The following is a 16,870-nucleotide window of genomic DNA, read 5'->3' on the forward strand; positions in this document are numbered from 1 at the left end:
CGAATACAGGGCTGTGTAGAATTGTTCAAAGACTGAAATGATGAAATGATGAAACTCATCCTTGGTGAACCTGCCATCATCCTTACGAATGGATGTTATAGTATTTGTAGTTAAGTACTGTCTTATTTGTTGAGCAAGAATTTTCCCACATTTCCCGAATGTTTGTATAATTTAGAGCGAGATTGGAGCAAAAGTCTTTCTGTCTGTTCAGATGTTATTAGATCACTCTCTGTCTGTAGCTTTGTTCTTTCCTTAAAAATGTCAGGTGAGGGCTTAATTGCACATTTCAAGTCTAATTGTTTAATTTGATTAATAAGATCATTTAGTTGATGGTTTCTTTTTTCCCTCTCCCACGATGAAAATGAGATTATTTCCCCCCTAATAAAGACTCCCAAAGTGTATATGAACGATGCACTGGGGAAAAAACAGAGAACTGCTTAAGGTTTGGATATAAGAAACGTCAGGGATTAGAAAATGTATATGTCTCCAAAAAAGGATTAATAAACATGGCGGATTTAGTTATTTTGTAGGGCAGGGGTTCTCAAAGTCTCCATTCGAAGGTCCAAATCTGAATTTTCATCAATGTCAAAGTTCTGGAACAATTGGTTATCACAAAACTTGGTTTTAAAAAGCATGCATAACAAATCAACACTATTTTTGAAAAAAGTGCCTTTTGCATTCAAAATACTGTACATTAATAACAAATGACAAAACGATTAAATGAAGTGTCCACATTTGTTATGAACAAAACACAACAAGAGGCAGGTTAAAAATAACATAATAGAGAGCAGTCTAATGTGAGAAAAAGCTCTGTTTGTCTTCCATCAGCTGCCTAAACCACGGCACAAAAGGAGTGGTTGCTAGACGGGGACACTGGCCTAAATGTTAATTAATCAAGCTGCTGCAGTATGAGTTCTTCACAACATTCGTTGCTGAGAATACAGACTCGTACTGATAGGTCGACCCAGACTTCAGTCTGCAGAGATGCCATGCTTGCTCATGGGAAGATGCTCTTGTTTCTTTTGAAAACTCCACAACATTCTTGACCAGGAATGGAGATGGAATGCAGAGCAGCACTAGTCTGCCTACACTGAAGCCCTCAAAGCACTCCCTGAAATTTTCAGCTAGCTTCTCCAAAAAGGAAAGATGGTGATGATGGTGATTGCCATTAGTCTGCTGGAGAAGAGTTGGAAAGTGGATATGTGGCCCTGTGGTGTCACTCTTAAAGATCTCCAGCCACCTTTCAAAGGAGCACACTGTGTTGCCTTGGCCCTGGAGCCTCTGATTCAGTTCACTTAGCTGAGATGTTATGTCCACTAAAAAGGCCACAAGCTCCATGCTATCATCATTCCTCAGAAAATCCTAGTAATGCCTGGCTTTGACATTCTTCTGCTGGGACAAAAACATCTCCAAATCTTTCCTCATGATAAAAATTAGAATAAATAAATAAATAAATAAATAAATAAATAAATAAATAAATAAATAAACAAACAAACGAACAAACGAACGAACGAACGAACGAATGAATGAATGAATACACGATCGTTTGTGTTGCATAAATATTCATAAAGTGAACACAAACACATTGTAAATGCTGTAAATGTAAATGGTTTAAGTCTGTTGTAAGTAGATTTTGAGGACAACTGTTAATACTTCCAAATGCATTTAATAACATTTTCTCCTACATTTTATTGACCATTGAAAATGATTATATGCATAAAAACATTTGTGAAATTAAAGTTGACCTATCATCAGTCAGGTGTTTAGAGTGGGCACATATTCAGCATTTCCCTGATTGAGTATTAATTTACGCCTTCTTTTCCCATTGAGTAAAATTGTTAAAGATTTAGGTGCTTTAGCTATAAAACAATATTTTATGTGTGCAGTCTGTGTGTGTGGTCACCACATAATCCCCCATTGACCCACTCACACAAAAACACAGTAAAAGTAAAAAGTTGCATTAATTCTCAGGTCAGGAAAGCCCGCAGAAGTTCACAAACTTCATTATAGTTTCCATGACGTCTGAATATTCTTGTCTGAGGCTAGCACACAGCATGGACTGGTGTATTATACAGTAGTATGTCAGCAGGTCTGAGTGCTCTTCTTTCAAACTTTAAACAGCTCCCTTCATCTTCCCTATCATGGCCGGAGCACCATCAGTAGCGATGGACACAACATTCTTGACATCAATTCCCTTTTCATTAAGATCTGCATGATAGCTTTATAGATGTCCTCTCCTCTAGTGTTACAGAGTGGAGTAAAGCCCATTAAGTCTTCACAGAATGTCCCCTTGCTGAAGTATCTGACAAACACACATAGCTGGGCTTGGTCTGTGCCATCTGTTGACTCATCCACCACAAGTGAAAGACAGGGTTCATCTTAGATATCATCAGTTAACTGCTTAACTAAGTCACGTACCTTTGTCCTCCTGGTTGAAGTGTCGCCCGATTACGTCAAACGTCATACACTCACTAGATGTCATGTCAACAATGTCACGCAGGAAAACTTTTAATATCTCTTTTAACATTTAACTTTTAACATTATATAATGCTCCACCCTGTACATTCTGTTAATATAATATTTTTCACTGTTATACATTCTGTTGTACATTCTGGTATAATTATATTTTCTCACTGTGTAATATAATTAATGTACATATTGTCCATTTCATAGATTACACCTAGTTTTTTATCTATCTATTTATATACATTTATATATACTATATTTATACGTACCACATACTATCTGTATATTCACTGAATATTATCTGTTACTGTTGTACATACACTATATTGCCAAAAGTATTCGCTCACCTGCCTTGACTCGCATATGAACTTAAGTGACATCCCATTCCTAATCCATAGGGTTCAATATGACGTCGGTCCACCCTTTGCAGCTATAACAGCTTCAACTCTTCTGGGAAGGCTGTCCAAAAGGTTTAGAAGTGTGTTTATGGGAATTTTTGACCATTCTTCAAGAAGCGCATTTGTGAGGTCACACACTGATGTTGGACGAGAAGGCCTGGCTCTCAGTCTCCGCCCTAATTCATCCCAAAGGTGTTCTATCGGGTTGAGGTCAGGACTCTGTGCAGGCCAGTCAAGTTCATCCACACCAGACTCTGTCATCCATGTCTTTATGGACCTTGCTTTGCGCACTGGTGCACAGTCATGTTGGAAGAGGAAGGGGCCAGCTCCAAACTGTTCCCACAAAGTTGGGAGCAAGGAATTGTCCAAAATGTCTTGGTATGCTGAAGCATTCAGAGTTCCTGTCACTGGAACTAAGGGGCCAAGCCCAGCTCCTGAAATGGTGTGGGGCTCCTCCCCACACCATAATCCCCCCTCCACCAAACTTTACACTTGGCACAATGCAGTCAGACCAGTACCGTTCTCCTGGCAACCGCCAAACCCAGACTCGTCCATCAGATTTCCAGATGGAGAAGTGCGATTCGTCACTCCAGAGAACGCGTCTCCACTGCTCTAGAGTCCAGTGGCGGCGTGCTTTACACCACTGCATCCGACGCTTTGCATTGCACTTGGTGATGTATGGCTTGGATGCAGCTGCTCGGCCATGGAAAGCCATTCCATGAAGCTCTCTGCGCACTGTTCTTGAGCTAATCTGAAGGCCACATGAAGTTTGGAGGTCTGTAGCGATTGACACTGCAGAAAGTTGGCGACCTCTTCGCACTATGCGCCTCAGCATCCGCTGACCCCGCTCCGTCAGTTTACGTGGCCTACCACTTCGTGGCTGAGTTGCTGTCATTCCCAAACACTTCCACGTTCTTATAATACAGCTGACAGTTGACTGTGGAATATTTAGGAGCGAGGAAATTTCATGACTGGATTTGTTGCACAGGTGGCATCCTATCACAGTTCCATGCTGGAATTCACTGAACTCCTGAGAGCGACCCATTCTTTCTCAAATGTTTGTAAAAACAGTCTGCATGCCTAGGTGCTTGATTTTATACACCTGTGGCCATGGAAGTGATTGGAACACCTGATTCTGATTATTTGGATGGGTGAGCGAATACTTTTGGCAATATAGTGTACATTGTACATAATGCACACATTTTTAGCACAATTATAATTACACCTGTCACTTTATCTGCTGTAAATACTACCTGCACATACTTTTGTATGCACACTCTGACATAGCCTTATTATCGATGTACATATTTACATATTTATCTGCACTTGTTCATTTGCACAATTTCTACTATTTGCACTTCTGGTAGATGCTAAACAGCATTTTGTTGCTATGTACCTGTACTTTGCAATGAAAATAAAGTTCTATCTATATCTATCTATCTATCTATCTATCTATCTATCTATCTATCTATCTATCTATCTATCTATCTATCTATCTATCTATCTAATGAACCAGTTGCTATTACAAATCTACCCTTTCATCAGTTTGGACATTACTTACACAGAATGGTGTGTTTATCTAATAAGAATCACAGTCCCTCTGGATCTCTGTACATTTGCCCCACTCAAGATTGTTGTAGTTTATAATGATCAGCTGATATTAAGTGAGTTTTTTTGAAGAAATGATATATTTGCCTGTCACTAGTCTCTTTAGATGGGTAAGGATCTAACTGCACTTAATGATATGGTTAACCCCTTTCACATTCCAGCTCGCAATGTTCACTGTAAGTGATCTGCTATGTCCCAGGTTTACAGCATTGCTTAATGGGTGAAACACTGATGCCAGCCTCCTTCTGAGATGTTTTTAACAACTGTACATGTAACGGGTAGTATTCATTGTATCAATTACACTATCCAGCAGACATTAACATTAAGACAAAGTTAATACAGTGATAATCCTGTTCAATATACGGAGCCATATTTCTTTGTTCAATATTTTGGTTAATGTACAAAGTAATTTTGTTGCAACACTAATTGTATTTGAAAGAGGTGGAAATGGAATGGGGAAAAGGGTCGATTAATTCATTGTTTATTTGGTTATTTACGAAGAAGTTCGAATAGGCGGTGATCGGCAAAAGAGGTCTGATCCATTAGCCTGGGATCGACTACCTATGTCTCGATTCACTTTCTCAGGCGGAATCACGAGAGTTTCCTCTTACGAGTAAATGTTCTCATTGAGTAAACATCGCAGCATCACTCGTGATTATTTCTCCCTGTTTTTCTCAGGGCATAACATACACAATAGCACAAGTAAACATGAACAAGTTGGAATGTCAAACAAACACACTGATCCCCAGCCACCACCAAACAGCTCCACAAACAAGAAGCAAAAAAACAACTTAGGACAGTTCTTAACACAATTTTAGCAGTTTCAGCAATCTCTGTTAGGGTTAAATAACTTGTTGCCAACTAATACATATTAATCATGTAATGAAACATATTACAGGCTTAACCCTTTTAATCCATACCAATGTTTCACTCTTGTCCCTTTGCAAATCTTTTGATGATATCTATGATATATATGATGTAAGTCTTCACACTTTTACACTGATTAGCGTTATTCTGACATTGTTCCACAATTTACAGACACAGATGTTTTGCAGATTGGTGAAACCCTGCCCATCTTTACTTCTGAGAGACTTTGCCTCTCTAAGATACTCTTTTTATACCCAATCATGTTACTGACCTGTTGCCGATTAACCTAATCATCTGCAAAATGTTGCTCCAGCTGTTTCTGTAGTAACACTTACTTTTCCTGCCTTTTGTTGCTCTATCGCAACTTTTTGGAGATTAAACATAATCATAATTAATGATGTTGTTTTTAGTACATAATTTGTGTTTGAAGTCACTTCAAATGATTCAAGCATTATTATTATTATTATTATTATTATTATTTTTATTTTTTTTTTTTTTAATCAGCATACAATTTGTTTTTAAATTCATGTGCAGGAACACAGCCTAAGTGACGCCACTCAACACAACCTCAAGATCCTGGTCGTCTATGGTGCAGATGGAGAGGATTCTGTATTCATCCTTCATGTATTCATCCTTCCTGAAGGTAAGGAGATGTTTCTAGGAAACGACTGTACTGCTAAAGCTTGCACGCTGCTTATGTGGCTGATTTATGCCCTAAACCTTGTATACCCCTCAACCTTGTGCAAAACTTATGAGGTGTTTCAGAAACTTTTTCTAGAAGTGGATGGGATTAAGCTTTCCCCAAAGCTTTCAAGTTGCTGTCTTAAATGCTTTCGCCATTGAAAGTACACTCTCCGCTACTGGAACACTCCAAATCATGTCTCATCTTTTAGCAACTAGTGAATAATTACTGTTTAATGTTAACAAATAAATAAAATTGCAGTGTGTGTGTGTGTGTGTGTGTGTGTGATTTGTCTTAAAAGTATATTAAGTTCAGAGAGAAAATGATTACATCATACTTTGATGAAAGTGATGTTTCTGTCTGTAAAGAATTAACTACTTAATTAAACAGAACTTATGATTCAAATATAATTAAGTATTACTTGAGATATTTATGAAAATTATGTTTAGTGGTATGTACATTTTACCTGATACTCCTAAGTGAGTTGTACTTGTTATTACAGCAGAAATATTTACTTAAAAAGTGCTAGTGCACATCGTTATGAGGATTTTCTCAAGTAAATCCTAAAAGGGTTTTGTAAAAAAAAAAAAAAAAAGTAATGCTCTAAATTTCCTAGTCCACCTTATCCCACTGATTCTTAAGATGTTTTGTAAACATACTTAACAAGATTTGTAGGTTTATTATTGTTTATATATTGTATTCGATTTTAACACTCTTGCTCAGTATTGAAGATAAAATGAAATCTGTTCAAATATGAAATGAATGTATACTATAGACGTATATTCTCTCCTGTGTGTTGGACATTTAAAATATCCATATTTTTGAAACTATTATACAAGATCAAGTTCATTTCTGGCTATTACTCATTTGTAGTAAGAAAACGACAGAAAAATCATCCTAGGCCAAAAATGAAAAAATGAGAGGTGCAGTCGAATATGAAATATAATTGTGCAATGGGATTTGACTATTGTTTACTAGCTCTTCTGTGAGCTACTTTAAACTATTTAAATGAAGATTTAAAAATATATTGTGGAATTAAGTTACATTAAACGTGCAGCTTTCTTTTTGGGAAGCTGAACTCACTCTTACTGTTTGAAATACACAATATTGCCAAAGGTTTTGGGACACCCCTTCAAATGATTGAGTTTAGGTGTTGTTTTTTAGTGGTTGGGCTCAGGCCTCTGAGAAGTCTGAGAGCTAAAATAACTAAGCAGATAAATCCTGCTGTAATTAAAACCTAGCTGTTAAGAGAAAAACTAATCTAAAAACAAAGCGAGTTACAGCATGATTTTATGAGGGTCGACCATATACTGCATATAACACCTCCGCTGGTTTCCAACAGAACGTCGACCCTTCCAACATGGCGGAGGAATTGACGTGTCGGTATACAAATCACAGCGGCGCCCTCTACTGCCTCCTGATATAAGTGAATATGACAAGCTGTTAAGACAGGAAAGTGTATTTATTAACCATTTATTATCAGATTTTATTGAAACACATTCATCATGCATTATAACCTCAGTTAATGCTGAAAAAAATATTAAGAATATAACGCGCCATGTTGTTGTTTTTTTGAAAGTCCCGCCCCTTGTTGTTGTTTTAATTTAAAAGCCCAGAGCGCGTGCTTGCGTCATCTTGAAGGCTCCTAACAGAGATTTCAAACGAAAACGACCCACACAGCGACACTGCGGATTACCTGAGCTATTTCACAGACTAACAGCAGATTTTCTTGGATTTAAACTATGGATGTAGGTAAGTATTTTCCCCTTCTAGGTAGATGGACAGGCCGGGGACTGGCCTGCGCCGCCGGGATGCTCGCGCTCACCACCGCGGGATACTGCGCGTATCGCTGGCTGAAGAGGAGCAGCGATCTTCAAGCTGCTGAAGATCAAGCTGCTCACGGTGAGAAAAGCTCACTTTTTACTTAGTCTGTGTTTTTCTAATCGCTTTAGAAAGTACAAAGAGAGTGTGTGTGGAAAATGAATGACTTTAATCGGTACAGAGGACAAACAGGATCATATCTCCTGTGTAGTTTAGCTAACGGAGCTAGCCGAAAGCTAAGGCGCGTGACTGAGCTAACATTAGCCGGCGATGCTAATTGGCTCATATCAAGAGCATTTTAAAGTATAAAAGTGATTATTGTGTGGATTAAAACATTTCGAGGCACAACATTATGACTTTTAGACTTTTAGAAATAGTCTTGAAGTTCTAGAAAATAATCAAGTACAGGGCGGAGTTACTGTTAGCACCGGGATTATTATTATTATTATTATTATTATTGAAGTGTTTTATTTCTCTTCTTGGTCTCGGCATTGTTTCTTCTGATGTGTTAATAGTTAGAGTGAATGTTGTGGTAATGAGTGAGTTCCTGTTAGCGCATCATTGTAGCAGCTGTAAAGAGTCAGTCCCTCACCAACTCGCCTTTTTATTTCCCTTCCTCTTCAATAAGACTCGTTTCTCCTTACTGATCACTAATATAACACTCTGATTAAAGACATGAAGGGGATGAGAGAGTGTCTTCTTGAAATATTTTCTTTCCTACATGAATGTCAGTTTCCACTGATGAAATTTGTCATCTCCGTGACATACTGATGTGGTTAAATGTGTCAAATGTTTTACAGGATCTAGTGTTGATGTTGTGGAGGAAGCAGAGACCACCGAGGTATGTGTCAGGAAAAAAGGACTAGGCTTAATATATTATATACTACATTATCAAATATATTAGTTTTTCATTTTTAACTGGTGTGTGTGTGTGTATTAAGGTCACTGATCCAAGCGTCCTGCTCCTTTGCACTGAACACGATCCTCAGATGTCAGCTGATGCCCTGGTAATTTTATATTTCTGTTATTTTTAGTGTATTCTTTAGATGCTTTTGGCTGAAACAGCAAATTTTAATCTTTGTGCTTCATTCAGGTCTCTGAGATAAATATCCAGCTCCAGCGCACCAGCCTTGACCCGGAGAAGTCCGCTGTCATTCTGGTAATTTTATATTTCAGACATTTTTCAGTGAAATGTTTCCCAACCTTTTTGTTTTTGTTTGGCCTTGTCACTGTCCATGCTTGTAAATCCAAATCTGAAGTAATTCTCACTGGATAATCCTCCTCTTGGGAATTTCTTTTAAAGACGACGCTTGTAGCCACTCTGAATGTTTGAGTTAGTGTACAGTAATTTACATTTAACTCTCACATGCAGTGAACTCTATGAATTCATATCTCATATCAGCTTGTATCTCTTTTTTATTCGTGAAGTTACAGTGTTTCAGATTCAGCTAAAAAGAGGCGTGCAGCTGCTTATCAAACGTACTACAACCAAAGTAGAATACACACGTATGCTCTATGAGGCATATTTTGTGTTCGACCTGTAATGAGCTGTACACGTTTTCAATGCAAAATTCCACCGATCAGGCATAACTTTATGACCACCTGCCTAATATTATGTTGGACCCCCTTTTGGCATGGACTCCACGAGATCCCTGAAGGTGTGCTGTGGTATCTGGCACCAAGATGTTAGCAGCACATCCTTTAAGTCCTGTCAGTTGCGAGGTGGGGCCTCCATGGATCGGACTTGTTTGTCCGGCACATCCTACAAAAGCTCGATTAGACTGAGATCTGGGGAATTTGGAGGCCAAGTCAACACCAAACTTGTTGTTGTGCTCATTGAACCATTCCTGAAGCATTTTTGCTTTGTGGCACGGTGCATTATCCTGTTGAATCTGATGAATTTGTCCGGAGACAAAATAATTTAAACACAAGCTGAATTATATAAAAATAAATAAATAACCAGATGTACTGTATTTATGGTGTTCCACAGTTATTAACAGAAATGATGGCCACAATGGACGAGGAAATGCAGAGCAACCCTGTTGTTCATATGCCCCATCACGAGAGAGAAAGCAGCCTCTTACAAGGTGATGACACCTACCTGCCTGATGGGGAGAACATCTGTTTTCCTGGCCCGCTGATGAGGTGAGGCCTTTTTTTCTCCTCTCAGATAACACACACACACACACACAGAACATTCAGCAGTAATGTTTGGAAACATATCATCAGCTGGTCAAAGTGTATGTTCAATAATCTATATCCGTCTATTACAGAAGTAAGATCCAGATGGATGACGTGCTGCGTTTCATCAAGAGGAAGTCCGAGGAGTGCCTACAAAAGGTGGAGGAACCTGACCAGAAGGAGGCCTATTTCTTCTGGCAGATGATGGAGCTGCGTTGCAGCAAAAATGGAGTAAGTGTTTTAGTTGATTGTGTATTGAATGTTACAGCAAAATTATTCATGATAAAAGCAGCAAGAGATTTATTCTGCAAATAAGCTAAATTTGTCAGAATGAATAAATATACCTAGCCTAGAGTAGCTATTGAAGTTAAGGATGTTTCTTCTACAGAAAGCACCGCTGGCAGACATCGCCACTGTCCTTTTCAAGAGCTACAGGCTTCTGAAGAAAAGGGTACCGTTTTATTTTTAATGTTTTTTTAAACTTGTAATTTCATGTTGTAATGTGTAATATGTTATATTAGCCATACCTTTGTTTATGAAGACATCAGCATCACCATCTGTCTACTTTGTATGCTGTTATTGTGTTTTGTATTTTTGTGTTGTTTTTGCTTTATTTTTTGCTGTCTAATGTGCCAAATCCATATACAGGGAGAAGTTAACAACCAAGACAGCTGGTGTCTTCAGCTGGCGGAACTTTTGTGCTCTGCCGACCCAGATGATGAGATTTTGGATGCCTTGACTCAAATGGGAGAGGACCTTGGTATGGATAACATAAACAATATTTTAGGAACTTCACATGTTGTAATTAGATCATGAAATCTGGCCTGTTGCACGGACCCAAATCCTTACCTGCATGTTTGGTGTTTCATCTGCAGACTCCAGAGGACTGTGGTATGCTGCACAGCTGTGCTTCATCGCTGCAATGGAGGAGCTGCAGATTTTACAGAGCCCCAGCTTTGAGCTTATTGGCTGTAACAGGTATTGGGTGTGTGTTTGTGTGAGAGCGCATGTGTATGATTATTTTTCAGACTTGCTGCTAAGACGCTTTTCTCTTTGTACAGTCTGCCAATCAGCCAATCAGCCATGAGGGAAGCAATCCAACGTTCTGAGGTGTATGAATATGTATGCTCCCTGACCACAGGGCTTCCCCAGCCAAATTTCCAGGTTAGACTTTCTCTTTTTAATATTCTTTTTACCTCAGTCAAATTTTACCTTTTTGCTAAGATGGAGTGACTCTGTCTGTCTTAGATCTTCAAGTGCTATCACGCCAGCAAGCTAGCAGAGTTTGGCCTTTTCCACCAAGCCTTGGAGTACTGTGAGACCATTGCTACAGCAATTGCTAGATTTCCACTATTAATCACGAAGACCACGATGGAAATGACCATTGCGGTAAATACCATTATCAATACTTGTAAAATGGTTCCAAGGTTTTATATGTAGAATATTTAGTCAGTTTACTTTCCCTATCTGTCTCGTAGCTGTCTGAGAAGCTACAGCAAGGAAAGGGAGAAGAACCAGAATGGCTCCTAAACCTTCGTCAACTGTACGCCGACGAAGAGTTTAAGCTGAGGAACTCCGAATGTGGCCTTATGACTAGCGAGATGTTCACTCTCCAGCGTCCACGTCGGGAAGGCCACATTACACCATGGGGTATGGTCATCCAACATTTGGACATAAAACTGAACTTAAAGAATCACACAGAAAAGAATTTACAGTAATGATTTAAAGAACAGTGAAGATTTGTAGCACATGTCTGTCAGATCTTTAACACATTACACTGGACCCAACAGTCTGATCAGTTCATATACTTGACTGAAAAGGATTATTAAAAGGTTTGAATTGAATATGGTCATATTTACATAAAGTGTGCATTAGACTTTGGGACAGAAGGGATCAGAGCTTAGGAAGCTGAAAAGATGATTTCAGGTCGATTTTTCAAAACCGCAGCAAAGTTAAGAGACATTAAATATGCAGACTGTGTAAGCTTAAATGTGTAAGCTGTAAAATTTAAATTGTGTGTTTTAGCAAGTACTCATCTTTAAGGTACCTTACTATACTCTGAGACATTGACAACACACTTCTTATTTGTTCCTGAATGATTGTTTATTTATTTAACAGAGGTGTTTGAGTCCCTGTACACTCCGGGAGAGCTGCTGGGTGAAGGAGGCTTCGGGAGTGTCTGTGCAGGAGTCCGAAAGGCTGATGGAAAACAGGTAACAGGACTGCACATCTACAGTTAATTTGCACTAATCAACACATCGCAACTTGTGGACTATATATGTCTTGGTCAGATTTTCTATAAGAACGTAATTATGTGTTGTATATGTGAACAGGTTGCCATTAAATATGTGGGAATGGAGATGAACGAAGCTTTCATCACCATTGTAAGTAAACTTCCTTTACTTCTCAGATTTTGCACAGAATGAATAATTCATAATAGACACCTAAGTCATTACTAATCCAAGCCTTTTTACTGTAACATTTCTGTTTACCAGAATTTCGATGTAATCACTCCACACCCATGCTAAGTGTATCTGTTTATATTTCAGCCTGGAGAGACACACAGCCTTCCTCTGGAGGTTGCATTAATGCAAATGGTGTCCAAGCCCTGTCACCATGAGAATGTCTTACAGCTGATCGAGTGGTTCGAGATGTCCGACTGTTACATCTTGATCTTGGAGCGACCCAGCCCCTGCACAGACCTCCTAAAATTCCTGAAAGGTCACAAAGGCCGACTGTCAGAACCACTGGCACAACGCATCATGCGTCAGGTGGTTCAGGCCGCTCACCACTGCTCTGACTGTGGTGTCCTGCACCGGGACATCAAGCCAGAGAATATACTCATCAACACCGACACACTGCAGCTGAAGCTGATAGACTTTGGCTGTGGTGATTTGCTGCAGGACATCCCCTACAGATATTATGCAGGCAAGCACATCATAGATATTGGAAAGAATGAAAAAATGCAGTGGAGACCCATTTTTGTGACGTTGCTGACAGTGCTCCTTCTGTCTTTTTCACTCAGGAACTACAGCTTACTCCCCACCTGAGTGGTTATGTGAGGGCGAGTATTTAGGTGTTCCTGCTACCGTCTGGAGTCTGGGAGTTCTACTGTTCGAGATGATGTGTGGAGACCTGCCCTTCCAGTGCGAAGACGACATCATTGCCCGGGACTTGCACTTCGCTCACGACCTGTCTGAAGGTGAGAAAGTCCAAACCCATCAAGTTTAGACATGTATAGTAACGTACGAAAACTTGCGTTACAAAATAAATGAATCACATTAATAGATTTTCCAAAAAAATCTTTAATCTAGAATTTCTGACTAAACGTCTCTCTCATCACTACACACAGGTTGCCGTGACCTGATCCTGTGTTGTCTGGCGCTATATCCTCACTCGCGCCCAACGTTCGAGGAAATCCTCAGCCACAGATGGTTTGAGGAACCTCAGAAGAATGTTTAGGTGAGACAGTGAGAAGAGAATAGACCTTAATATATAGAGCAAAAACATGCTATAATAGTCTAGATTACATGGCTTGTACTGCTCTGTAACAGAGATTGGTGTGCTCATCTGATTATATGAGATTACACAAATATAACCACATAGAGATTAAAAATAAAATAGATTATTCTTTATGAAACAGTTTTTAATGAGGGAAGTAAAAATAAAACCCCATTAACACACAAAGTAATCTGTGGCTATAGAAATGTTAAGCTCAAAATGATGCTAACAAATATGCTGAACAGGTTAGTTTAATTCTTTTTGCAGTATCTATAGAAAAGAATAAACAAATGTGTATATAGATGTATATATAAACAAATATATTGTTGAATAAATGTTCCATTTTCTTATTTAGCCATTTGGATGTCCACTGTGGTGTTACGCCTCGTGAAGGAGCATGTCCAGGAGATGCTGAAGGCCATGAAGGGAGTCTGAGCAACACTCTTCTAACACACACACACACACACACACACACACACACACCTCTCTGTCTCAGCCAAGTTAAAGAGTGATCAGGACATTTTAGGAAATCTGTTGTTGGCTATTCAGTGGTCATTAGAATATAAAACTAAGATTAAACTCTGCACTTTTGCCCATTCATTTGTAGAACTGCTTTTGCTCTCCATTTTGTTTAATGATAGATTACTTGTAACTAATTTATAAGATTAAGCAACGCCCAAAATTTGAATAAAGTATTTGAATAAATGTCCTGGTCATACTTTAAACACATCTCTTTTCTATCCCTTTCTTTCTCTCTCCACTTGCTCAAGATCTCCACAGGTAAGTAAATACTTATTACTGTCTTTTATTTTCTGCAGATTTAAACCTGTCTTTTCTTCTCTCCCTGAGCAGCTGTACACAACATCGCTGGCCTCTAACATCAACACCTGTTAGTGCTCTCTGACCAACGGACGACATCAACATCTGCAGCTCCGCCATGTTTAGTTTAACTTTTTATTATATAGATTACTTAAGACATTTATCTTTATTATAGGTTTAAGATTTTTCTATACAATACTATTTATTAGACATTTAAGTTTTTGTTGTATTTTTGTATTTTTAATAGACTTATCTGTTCAATATACTTTTTATCAATAACCTTTTATTATAGCTTTACATCTTTAATAGTAGTTCTATTTGTTCTATATATTTTATTGCATTATTAATTAAATCCTAATAAAAATTTCTTAGCTCATATTTGAAGTGTCATTGTGATCATTCCCAGTTTTTCTGAATGTTTCTGATGAATGTTGGGGTTGAAATGTAACTCTAGAAACAATCTGAGACTTTTTCCTCCTAGAAAAGAAAGACTTGTTTTCTACTGACTGTGGAATTAGCACTTTATTTAGATTAAAACTAAAATGTAGGGTTCATAGTCAAAATGATGAAAATGAAGTCACTCATATAGAGCCTCCTGTCCCCTATGGCAATACGGTGTTTAACTCCATCTCTGTGTTATGTACTAGAACCTAATATTTACCAGTGGATTTGTACATGACGCCATCTTCAAACACAAATACTGATCTTTTTGTACTGAAGTGAAATGATGTTAAATGAATGTGAAGTAAACAGTAGTGGCAGAAACACTGCTAAACGGATAATCATGGACAATTTAAACACTAGACTTTACACAGACACTTTATCACCACAAAGTAAGAATTTTTTATTGTACTAGTACATATGACAATAAAGCTCTTCAATTGAATTGAACTGAATTAATTAGTATTGTCACCTGTAACATTGCAATCAATAGAATGAATTAAATGAGACATAATTTAAGTTCGACTTCTTTTATTTGGTCGAGACTTGGCAACAACAAAACGACTTTCTGGAACTTAATCAAGCATTTCCACCGGGGTTTGTTTACATCTCGCAGCCCCGAACTTCCGGACGCGGGGGAGGTCTCGCGATACTCCACGACGCGACTTACAAGGCATCTCCACTGACTCTGACCACATACACATCATTGTATCCGCTGTTTTACAAATCAGCGGGTCAACACCGACTATACTCGCTGTTATATACCGACCACCGAAATACTGTAACACGTTTTTATCTGAATTCTCTGCATTTTTAACCTCTCTCTCTGTACACTCTCTCCTAACGTTATCCTACTTGGTGATTTTAACATTCATGTGGATGACACTGTAAATGGGCTCACAAAGGACTTTATGTCATGCCTTGATGGCTTTGGTTTACAACAATTCATTAATTTTCCGACTCACTCAAAAGGCCACACACTGGACCTTGTTTGTTGCTCAGGTGTTACACCTTTTGACTGTGTTGCATCTGAGTTGTCTAAATTAATCTCATTCACTGTTAATGTTCCACTATACAAATCTCCTCAGCAGCGCTCAATGTCCTTCAGGAACTTTTAAAAACATCGATCCTTCTACTTTGTCCACTGCAAACAATAATCTTCCATGCAGTGACCATCTATCCACCCCTGACGACCTGGTATCTTACTACAACTCTGAACTACAGATCCTCCTGGACGTTATTCCAGCTCAAATCCAGAGGCCGTCGCCTGGAACGCCTGTACAGAAGAACTGGACTTACTGTACACAGAGAAATGTACAGCGAGCATGTGCTCCTCTATAAAAACGCATTGACTTCAGCTAAATCTGCTCACTACAATAAGATGCTTGCATCTGGTGAAGAGAACACAAAAGTCTTGTTTTCCACTGTAAAAAGTATTCTGAAACCATCTGACACTTCCACCCCACCTGTATTGCACTGCTCAGTGTGATGCTTTTATGTCCTTCTTTAATGCCAAAATCACTAATATTCATAAACAGCTAGCCTATTCATCAAATAATCCACACAGCTCTCCTCACAGCTTATCTGCTGACCGGTCTCGTACTCTTTTCTCCTCTTTTAAACTCCCCACCGAATCTAAAATTTCAAAATTCATTAAGTCTAAATCTTCCACGTCAGCTCGACCCTCTACCAACCCAGCTGGTTAAAGCCTCAACGCCCTCACTCTCCTCTCTCATAACTCGAATTATTCACTCCTCTCTAACCTCCGGGATTGTCCCATCATCTCTCAAAAAAGCTGCAATTACTCCGATCCTTAAAAAACCTGGTGCTGATCCTAATGATCTCAATAAGTTCCGTCCCATTTCAAATCTTACTTTCATTTCTAAAATATTGGAAAAAGTAGTTGCAGTACAGGTTCACACACACCTCCGTGACAACAACCTTTTTGAATTATTTCAGTCTGGATTCTGTACTAAACATAGTACGAGAGTCTGACTGCTGCATAAAGTATTGTCCAGCACATCCCTAATGCTCTCAATGGGGTTAAGGTCTGGACTAGGGCTGAAACGATTCCTCGAGTAAGTCG

At 38.8% G+C, this 16,870-nt stretch overlaps 1 protein-coding gene across 1 annotated transcript; it reads left to right on the forward strand.

The window, feature by feature from the left end:
* The first annotated feature begins 6,930 nt into the window (after positions 1-6,930).
* LOC131366698 (protein kinase C-like 1) lies at positions 6,931-14,654 on the forward strand. The gene is made up of 18 exons (XM_058411387.1): positions 6,931-7,923; positions 8,643-8,683; positions 8,784-8,849; positions 8,936-9,001; positions 9,833-9,987; positions 10,116-10,254; positions 10,412-10,474; positions 10,672-10,783; positions 10,899-11,001; positions 11,085-11,187; positions 11,272-11,412; positions 11,502-11,673; positions 12,142-12,236; positions 12,357-12,407; positions 12,573-12,951; positions 13,049-13,225; positions 13,376-13,485; positions 13,880-14,654. Exons 1-17 carry the CDS (start codon positions 7,764-7,766, stop codon positions 13,483-13,485), a joined length of 2,133 nt encoding a protein of 710 aa, XP_058267370.1. The 5' UTR covers positions 6,931-7,763; the 3' UTR covers positions 13,880-14,654.
* The last annotated feature ends 2,216 nt before the right edge of the window (positions 14,655-16,870 follow it).

This window comes from Hemibagrus wyckioides, linkage group LG16 (genome assembly GCF_019097595.1).
Source record: "Hemibagrus wyckioides isolate EC202008001 linkage group LG16, SWU_Hwy_1.0, whole genome shotgun sequence".
Classification (NCBI taxonomy): Eukaryota; Metazoa; Chordata; class Actinopteri; order Siluriformes; family Bagridae; genus Hemibagrus; species Hemibagrus wyckioides.

Bases quoted from the DNA above. Each gene is read 5' to 3' on its own strand.
- LOC131366698 (XM_058411387.1), top strand. From the start codon at position 7,764: ATGGATGTAGGTAAGTATTTTCCCCTTCTAGGTAGATGGACAGGCCGG. The intron at 8,684-8,783 runs GTATGTGTCAGG...GTGTGTATTAAG, and splicing joins AGGAAGCAGAGACCACCGAG to GTCACTGATCCAAGCGTCCT. The intron at 9,002-9,832 runs GTAATTTTATAT...GGTGTTCCACAG, and splicing joins AGAAGTCCGCTGTCATTCTG to TTATTAACAGAAATGATGGC.